The 8,764-nt window shown below is 53.4% G+C and overlaps 2 protein-coding genes and 1 long non-coding RNA gene across 3 annotated transcripts; 1 reads left to right on the top strand and 2 right to left on the bottom strand.

Annotated features, from left to right (window-relative positions):
- The first annotated feature begins 963 nt into the window (after positions 1 to 963).
- On the top strand, positions 964 to 2,268 carry LOC120639488. The gene is made up of 2 exons (XR_005661443.1): positions 964 to 1,144; positions 1,849 to 2,268. It is a non-coding gene; the product is annotated as an uncharacterized LOC120639488 (long non-coding RNA).
- A 160-nt stretch (positions 2,269 to 2,428) lies between these two features.
- LOC120642978 (protein jim lovell-like) lies at positions 2,429 to 3,130 on the bottom strand. The gene has a single exon (XM_039919526.1). The coding sequence runs from the start codon at positions 3,128 to 3,130 to the stop codon at positions 2,429 to 2,431; it is 702 nt and encodes a 233-aa protein (XP_039775460.1).
- Positions 3,131 to 7,638: 4,508 nt separating this feature from the next.
- LOC120642980 (predicted GPI-anchored protein 58) lies at positions 7,639 to 8,238 on the bottom strand. Its single transcript, XM_039919530.1, has one exon. The coding sequence runs from the start codon at positions 8,236 to 8,238 to the stop codon at positions 7,639 to 7,641; it is 600 nt and encodes a 199-aa protein (XP_039775464.1).
- Positions 8,239 to 8,764: the final 526 nt, after the last annotated feature.

The following is an 8,764-nucleotide window of genomic DNA, read 5'->3' on the forward strand; positions in this document are numbered from 1 at the left end:
AGACATTATGTCTAGACACATAGCAAAATGTATGCACAAAAAAAGGTAAAGGAAATTACAATTTGAAACGGAGGGAGTAGAATTCAACTACAACATTACATAGTTTTTGCAGGATTGAAACTACAGGAAAACTGACTGTATCTTCATGCATCCAGGCCTTGTTTAGATTGCAAATATTTACAACTTCAGTTACTGTAGCACTTTCGTTTATATTTGGTAATTAGTGTCCAATTATGGACTAATTAAGCTCAAAAGCTTCGTCTCTTAAATTACAGACAAACTGTGCAATTAGTTAATTTTTTTACCTATATTTAATGCTCCATGCATGCTTCTATAAATTGATGTGATGGAGAGAGTGTGAAAAAATTTAGAATTTGGAACGGCGTGGCCCGCTCGAGAGCCGTTACGGCGTTCCTCGCGGGCCAGCTTGGACGCCCTGGACGCTGCGCCGCGGGGCCGTGCTGAGCAACGTCGACGCATTCCACCAGCTCTTGCACCACGCATCACAGGGCTTTCGCATCTTTCGTGCAACGCACGAAGATCCCATAGGAGTAGGTACCCCCATCGGGTCCGAACAGAACCCGGTAGAAGCTTCGAGAACGCGCGGACGCCCCGCGGCCCCACGCGCACCTCTCCACTCGTCGATCACTACCCATAGAAAATTCAATGCTCCACTCTACTCCGTCAATCCTCCCGCGGCGGCCCAAATCCAACGCCTGAAGCTCGCGCCAACTCACTGATCCGCGCCTCGCCCCTCTCCACCAATCCCCTTCCAGCATTAGATACCTTTCGTGCGTTCCACGAAAGAGAATTTTGTGTAGCTACTATAAGATAAGACCAAACCCAAAACGAAAGGTCACATCACACACAAAATATCTGGGCGAAAGAGAGCGGGAGGGTTCCACTTCAGAGAGAGAAAGAGCGAGAGAGAGAGCACGGCGGCGGCGGAAATCGCGGTGGCGGCGGAGAACGAGAGGACCATCGCCGGCCTCCAGGGAGCCCTCCGCCTCCTCGCGGAGCAGCCGACTCCGGTGGGCGTCAGCGTCAAGCTCGAGTCCGTCCTGGCCACCAACTTGCAGTAGTAGTTCAAACTGCACCTGATCCGGGTCCTGCACTATTGCTATCGCTAGAACACGAAGAGGAGGTACCGAGTGTTTTACTGTTTTAGCATTACGATTTGCCTTCTTAGTTTATTAGTTATTATCCTTCCTCTCCTGGGTCAACATATTATACTAGCTAGACGTCTAGACCTATTTTTTACAACAAATTTGCAGGCCACATTTGGCCTTTTCAACATTATGTCTTGTGCTTAGCTTGATCCCAGCACAAGAACAGCAAAATTCACATTACTCATGACCTGTCCTTATCTTACACACACATAGTGGGATGCAGTGGCGGAGCGGTGAGCCAAAACCAAGGGGAGGGGGGGGGGGGGGGGGGGGGCAGTTCGATCAGACTTCAGCCTTGATACCTATAGAGTTGTTCATCTAGAAAGGTTTGAACAAGTGCTGCTGCTTGTAGATAAATGGAGCAGGGGGGAGCTTATGTCGTATGTATGCATACAACCATGCAGCTGCGGCTTGGCAAGCAAGCATGTAGAAGCAAATCTTGAGAAAATTTCATGGGGCAAGGGAGGGCCGGAGCCCAGTTTAGCCTCCACTAGGCTCCGCCCCTGGTGGGATGATTGCAGCAGATCGAGCACCAAGTTTTGCTGACACTGCCAGTAGCAATATAACGTGATGGATTACAGCACATCAGATTTATTGCGAAGCGGGATTGTCCAGATGTAGTGTTTATAATCATCAAGAAAAATAACGTAATACTTGTATCCTGAATAACTGTACACAGGTGATGTCCACACATCGGAATGATCTAATTGGAAAGGGAAAAATGTTTGAGAAACTGAAGGAGCAAATGGCAGGCGAGGATGTTTTCGACATGAAGAACATGAATGCTTTTCAGATTTATTACAGCTAAAACCAAAAGTGTGCAGAACTTGAGAAGTGACTGGGTGGCCGGGGTGTCCCAGTCGCTGATGCCACAGGGACGTTGCCGAGGACGCATGAAGAGCTTCAGGATGTGGAAGACGGAGAGGGTAAAGATCGCCGTTGCTTTCACATCAGAGCATCTCCGCCATGGTAGGAAGAGCCTTGATGGAAAAACCAGAAGGGTCAAACTCGATTAAAACATTATTATCACGAGTTAAACGACGAACAGAAATCAAGTTCTTAATGAGAGAGGGTGAAACAAGAACGTCATTTAGATGAAGAGGATTGGTGGCAGTAGGAATGAGTGTTTGTGCTTGATGTGTGACAGGCATTTGAGCACCATTACCTACTGTGATGACTGAAGAAGATGGTTGAAGGTTGGAGAGAAGGAGGTTACCAGGAGAGGAAGACATATGCGACGTCGCGCCGGTGTCGAGGTACTAGTCGGAGGCGGTGGGAGGTTGGTGCGGGACGCCGGAGGATGGCAGCGCCGCGTAGAAGGCACTGGTGTCGAAGACATTGGAGGGGTGGGAGGCGGCCACCATCGCCTGCTGCGGCTGGAACGGTGGGCGAGCCCCCAGAACGCCGGCACCCGGGGCACGGAAAGGCATGGGCCAGGTCTGCACCATGCCTTGCCACGGATTGTAGCCCGCGGCCCACGGCGCGGACTGGGTGTTGGGGGTGTTGCCGCTGGCGTTGGAGGGCGAGTTGCCGCCGCCGTTGTTCCGGTCGCGACGACGATCCGAGCGGTTGTTGGAGCGAGGGTTCCCGCCACCGTTGCCGTGGCCGGATCGGTTGTTGGAGCGCTGGGCGGGCGGGGCGGAGGACCTGTCCTTGGCACCGGAGGAGACCGAGCTGGAGGAGCCGCCGGAGTGGTCGCTGTGGGACGCGGTGAAGGCCTGCCCAGCCTCGGCGTTGGAGTTGTGCTGGAAGCTGAGCTCCTCAAGGATGAGGAAGGAGCGGGTGCTTTGGAAGGTGTGCGGCGGGAACTTGGAGGTGATCACCGGCTTGACGTAGCGGTACCGGGGGTTGAGGCCGCGGAGAAGATTCAGCACCTGGCTCGGCTCGGAGACGGCGTAGCTGATGTCACGCAGCTGGTCAGCGATGCGCTTCAACTTGGTACAGTAGTCGTTCATCGACATGTTGCCTTGTTGGAGAGAGCGTAGCTCGGTTTCGAGGAAGCCGGCACGCTACAACTCATTGTCATGGAAGAGGGCCTCGACGGCGTGCCAGAGGGAGAAAGCGTCATGGTTGTCACGGCGCACGACGTCGTAGACGCCCTTGGAGACCGTTGTGAGGATCCAGTTGACGACGCAGGAATCAATCCGGCGCCACTCGCGATCGCGGACGTCGTTCGGCGTAGTGGTGTTGATGTGGTCCTCCAGCCCGAGCTTGCCGAGGGCGGACTCGAAGAAATGACGCCACTGACCGAAGTTGCCGTCGTCCATCTCAAGAATGATGGGAACATGGTGGCAGATGGAGATCCCTTGGATCTGGGAGGAGGTGGATGGAGCGACGGAGAAGCCGTCGTCGAAAGAAGAATCAGAGGCCGCGTGAGAAGAGGGAGCCATGGGAGCGGAAGCTGCATGTGCCGGAGAGAGGGTAGGATCAGCGGAGTCTGATACCATGTAGAATAGAATTGCTCAACTGGATGCTTGTATTGATCATATGAGTGTACATATATAGTATTACAACACAGGCCTTTGGCCAAGGCCGTTCAGGCGAGAACGGGCGAGTGCGCCTACGGAATGCTGAGTTTCCGGATGACCGCACGCAAGGAAAGTTACAGTCGACATGGCCCACCACGTGATCCCCCTCCCCCACCTGCTCCCTTCCTCCTCTATCCTTTTTTTTCTCTTTCTCATTCTGGATCTGGATCCAGGCGAGGTGCCCCGCGCCCGCCATCCAGCCCCACCTCCCGGCTGCCATCCTTTCCCACTGCACATGGTCTCCCCCAGATCTCGAGCATGGCGCCCCCTCCCACTTTTTCCTTTCTGCTCCTTCCTTTTCTGCTCCATGGCGAGTCGGCGGTGGGGCCGGGGCGGGAGGCGCGGCGAGAGCGCAGCTGTTGCGGACGCGTGGGCGCGGCGCGTACACACGGGTTGTTGAGATCCTACATGCCCGGGCGTTAGACTTGCTGCACTGGGTCCTGGATACACATCCGGTACCCATCCTGCAGGAGACGGATCCAGGAAAAATCGCGGCAGCGGTTCCTGGATGTCTGCCCCGGACGTACGGCAGCTCCGGTACGCGCCTCCCTGGGGCCCGCGCTCGTCCAGCTCCACCGCTCGAGGGAAAAGGCGAGGAGAGAGGAGGAGGTCCAGCCCCGGAGCTCCATGGCCGCCGCCTGCCCGTTGCCGTCGTCCAGCCCGCGCCCCTGTTCCAGCCACGACCGTCCCGGCGGCCTCGCTGCGCTCGGGAGCAGGACGACGTGCGGCCACGCGGATCCGGGAAGCCGCACGTGAGGGCGCCGCCGGACGAGGCCACCTCGGCCGGACGCGGCCACCTCCGCCGGAGCAAGGAGAGGGCGTGCGGTGGTGCTCCGGCCTTGTCCTTGAGCCCGGACTTGATGGCGCGCAGGAGGTCCGCGAGAAGCGCCGGGGAGATCTCGCCGACGAGGGACCGTCCTCGGTGACCACCTCGCCGGCCGCCGGCTGCGATTTGGTTTGTGGGAGGACGCCGCCGGACCACCTCGAGCAGTCCACACTGTGGCCGTCCTCGCTTGCCGGTGGAGAGGACGCGCTGGGGCGCCGTCGCGCGGGCCTCTGCCGCCGCGCCCGAGGCCGGCGACCTTGGAGGCGGAGCACCAGCGAGCTTGGAGGCGGAGGAGGTGGAGAAGAGGTCGTCCTCGGACCGCCGCGCGCACGCGACCCGTCGCCGCCACGGCCACGCGCAGGGAGGGGGAGGCGCCGGTGGAGAGCCGCCGTCGCGCTGCCCTGCCGCGGCCGCCGGTGGGGGAGAGAAGAGGGAGCTTCTCGCGCGGAGTCGTCGGCGTGGAGCGAGGAGGCAGGGAGAGGTGGTGCGGTCGAATGGATGGAGAGAGGGGGAAAAGTAAAAGAAAAAATGAAAAAAAATGACAAGTGGGCCCCATAGTTAATAGAGGATGAATATAAAAAATTGATGAGTGTGAAAGAATTAGATATAGGGAAGGGGATCTTGCTGACTAGGATGTATAAAAAATGGCGGATAGTCTTAGCCGTTGCGGAGCTATGTCCGCTGACAATGCAGCATAGAATATGCGAACGAATGACCATATGAACTTGGTTGCAGCACAACACTAGCGACATAGACACATAGCACAGATTAATAATCCTTGAGTTCATGGCCTAGTTTGACTGTATACAATTATACAAAGCTGACCTCTGGCCATCATTTTTTCCCTATAATAGTTCAGTAATACTCCTAGTTGGGAATCATAAAGGTTAGCAAGTGCTAAAAACATCCCATACATGATATCTTTTTTTTTTCTCCGACACATGTTAAGTTACCTCAGGAAGGTCTGGGATTGAACTCCTCATTATTTTACCAGCTCGAGATATTCCATCGCCATCTTGTTGACAGGGTGATCCCTTTCTTTTACCCCTTGATGAGGTATACCTGCAACAGAAACAAAAAAATGATGATAATGGTAGCCCAGATGGACACATGAACGAAATGTAAGGGGGAAAACAGCAGGAAAAGGCACACAAGCACTTTGGAGATCGACCAAAGAAACTAGAAAGTGAACAAAACATTGACCGAAGTAACCTAACGTTGAGGGCGAGCAGGCTGTTAGGAGGAAGAGGCTCACCCCGAGACCGGGCTCGGAGTTGCTGGCGACGCCGCTGCTGGTCGCGGAGGGCGGAGGTCAATGTTTCCTTGGAGCCGGGCGGAGGGCGGCGGCGCGTCGTATCTACTCCGGTGGTGTGGTGATGTGGGTGGCTGGCGTCTGCGGGCGATGGGCCGGGCCAAGTTGTGTTTTCCTCTTCCTTTCTTAAAACAAGATTTCTGAGCTCTAGATTCTAAAAATCCATGATTAGCCATTCTTTAAAATAATTTCTTTCTATAAATTTCTAGTTTTATAATATTCGAAAAAGTTCTCACGTCATTTAGCATTCCAACCGGTTGCAGCAGCCAGCAGGTCGGGAGGTAAAATAAGCATTGTTGCGATCTCGTGTTTCTAGTGACAACCAATCGTGGCCATTGATAAATTTGGGGACGGGCTTGGATTGGAGAGTCATGCGAGAGTGATAGTCGCCTCGCCTTGCCTCACTAATTTCTGTTTGTATATATATAGAAGGGGAGAGGTCGGCAAGACGGTTAGTTGGAATCAGTGGCGGAGCTCTCGGTATGGCTAAATATGGCCGCCGCCATACCTTGTTTTACTGGTAGTATTTTGTTATATACCACATGCAGTTTTCTATCTGTATATTTTTACTTCACTGCCACCGTCAATTGAGATTTGAAGCTTGATTGGTATAGCTCAGCCATACCTTAGCTTTGATTTGTCCTCCGCCACTGGTTGGGATCCTGTCTTTCGTAGTTTTGTGCATGTGCTTATCGGTAGCATCAGCTACACGAGCAACTAGTTCTTGCAGAAGCTAACAGAGGAAAAGCCGAAAAGGGACAGAAGAAGAATCCCAACAAGAACGCAATTTGGGCTTTCGGCTTTAGGAAGAATCATCATTTCTTTTAGCTCCTGTCTCGCAAAAAGCAGAAATTAGCACGTGTGGTTTCTGGGATACCATGTGCAAACCGAGCTGAAAAAGGTATGTAAAAGGTATTTTCGTTTGAATCCATACAAAAAAGATATTATTTCTATAATGTGACAAGCGCTAATACACGATCATTTTGGTATTGAAACTTTACATATTTTTTTTGAACCTTTTAACTTCTTCAAATGAAAAAACTCAAAACTAGAGAGTTGTAGATCTCGTCGAGAGCTACAATTTTCACATAGAAATCATCTTCATCCGACGTAGTATTGAGGAGTTATGATTTTTGGAAAATTCAGTCTTGTCGCGCCAAATAATTTGGCGAGACAAGACTTTTCCACGTCGCGACCAGAATGTGGTATCTTGCCGCGCCAATTTATGTGGCGCGACAATATGGTTTGGTCGCGCCATAGGACTCGGCGCTACCAAAAGGGATATGAGGTGCAAATATTTTTTGAGTGCAGTTATTTTTGACATATTGATTAAATAAGGATTAAAATTTAGAAAAAATCCTAGACCGGGCAGTGTCACTAGTAGTGTGTGTGTTTTTAAAAGAAATTTCCTTACTAATCCTTTCATTGCCGTTCACGTTATTCTTTGGTTGCCATTTGACAAGGTGTGCCACGACTGACGACCCCCGCACCCGCATGAATCGGCCGGCCAAATGAGCCCCCCCCCCGCTCCGCGAGCACGGCCCATCGCGCCGTCGGACCAACCAGTTGAGCAAGATCAAGTCTGTGTCATGTTGTTGTCATAAAAAAAAGGCTAATTGCACAACTGTCCTTATTCTGAAGTTTAATTTTTTGTTTGCCCTCGTTTTTTTAACTTTACTTGTTTGCCCCCTGTTTTTTCAAAACGAAGCTCCCGCGTGCCCCTATTTCGGCACACCGTCACCTTTTAGGGATTAATGGATTAAAAAAATGTTTGAAAAAAGGAAAAACGAAAAAAAGACTATCCTACCCCTTATCCTGCCTGTTCTCTCTGTTACTCTCTCCCCAGACCCGACTCAGACGTTCTCGGTCGATTCCGTACGGCGCACCCGTTACGGCGGCGCGGCTCCGCGCGTCGGGCGTGGAGGTCCGAGCGGCGCGGCTCCGCGTCGGGCAGGGCGGTCCGGGCGGCGTCGAGGCGCGCGACGGCGGCGCGTCGGGCGCGTGGCCGGTGCGGGCAAGGCAGTCCGGGAGTCGGGCGGCCCGGTCCGGGTGGCGCGGCTGCGGCAGCGCGGCGGGCGCGGCGGGCCGGGCGCGCCAGGCGGCGTGAGCGGAATCGCGGCGGGCGGCGCCCAGCCCCGGGAAAAGCAGCTCCGGGATGGCGGCCAGTAGATTTGGAGGTAGGCCAGCGGGGATGCCAGGCAACGGAGGTGTCGTCGATGGGCGTGCCACGCCGCCGGCGCCTGCTGCTGCTTGGTCGGCCACCTTTTCTGCTGCTTCTTGGCTTGCGGCCACGGGCTTGGATGCTTGCTGGACGACTTGGAGCCTCGCCGCTTCCGAGGGATGCAGCGCCGCCGCTGCCATGGCGAAGGCGAACAACAGCGCGATGAGCTTGGACGAAGCCATGTCGAGTTGGAGGGCGATGCTATGGCGCTTTGCCTGGTTTGTGTGTTGGATTAGATGCATGATCACGTGGGTTTGCTCTTCAATTTATAGGCTGGATGGATAGCGTTGAGATAAAGAATCCAAACATTTATTGTAACGAGATTGGATTCTTAATAGCGCTTCTGATTAATCTGTCCTTCAATCAAAGGAGTCCAAGCAGTTTTGAGGATCTGTCTTTGTTTATCTTGTCTATCTAAGAGAAGAGAAACGATGTGCGGCAGCCGGCGTGGGCAGAAGGGGAATGACCTGCGCTTACTCCATGGCTGGATCGGCTCAGCGACAGACTGCTGCGACAAAGGTAGAGGAAGAGACTGACGAGCGGGGTCCACTTAGCAGTGAGAAAGGGAGAGAGTTTGTGTCACACAGATGCTAGTGTAGCACTAGTAGTACATCTATCTAGAACAGGGGCAGTTGCACAATTAGCCAAAAAAAAACTCAGTGTCACGCAGAGATGCAAAACACTAGCAACATTAACTGATTTTGTGTC

The sequence above is a fragment of the Panicum virgatum genome, chromosome 7K (assembly GCF_016808335.1).
Source record: "Panicum virgatum strain AP13 chromosome 7K, P.virgatum_v5, whole genome shotgun sequence".
Lineage (NCBI taxonomy): Eukaryota > Viridiplantae > Streptophyta > Magnoliopsida > Poales > Poaceae > Panicum > Panicum virgatum.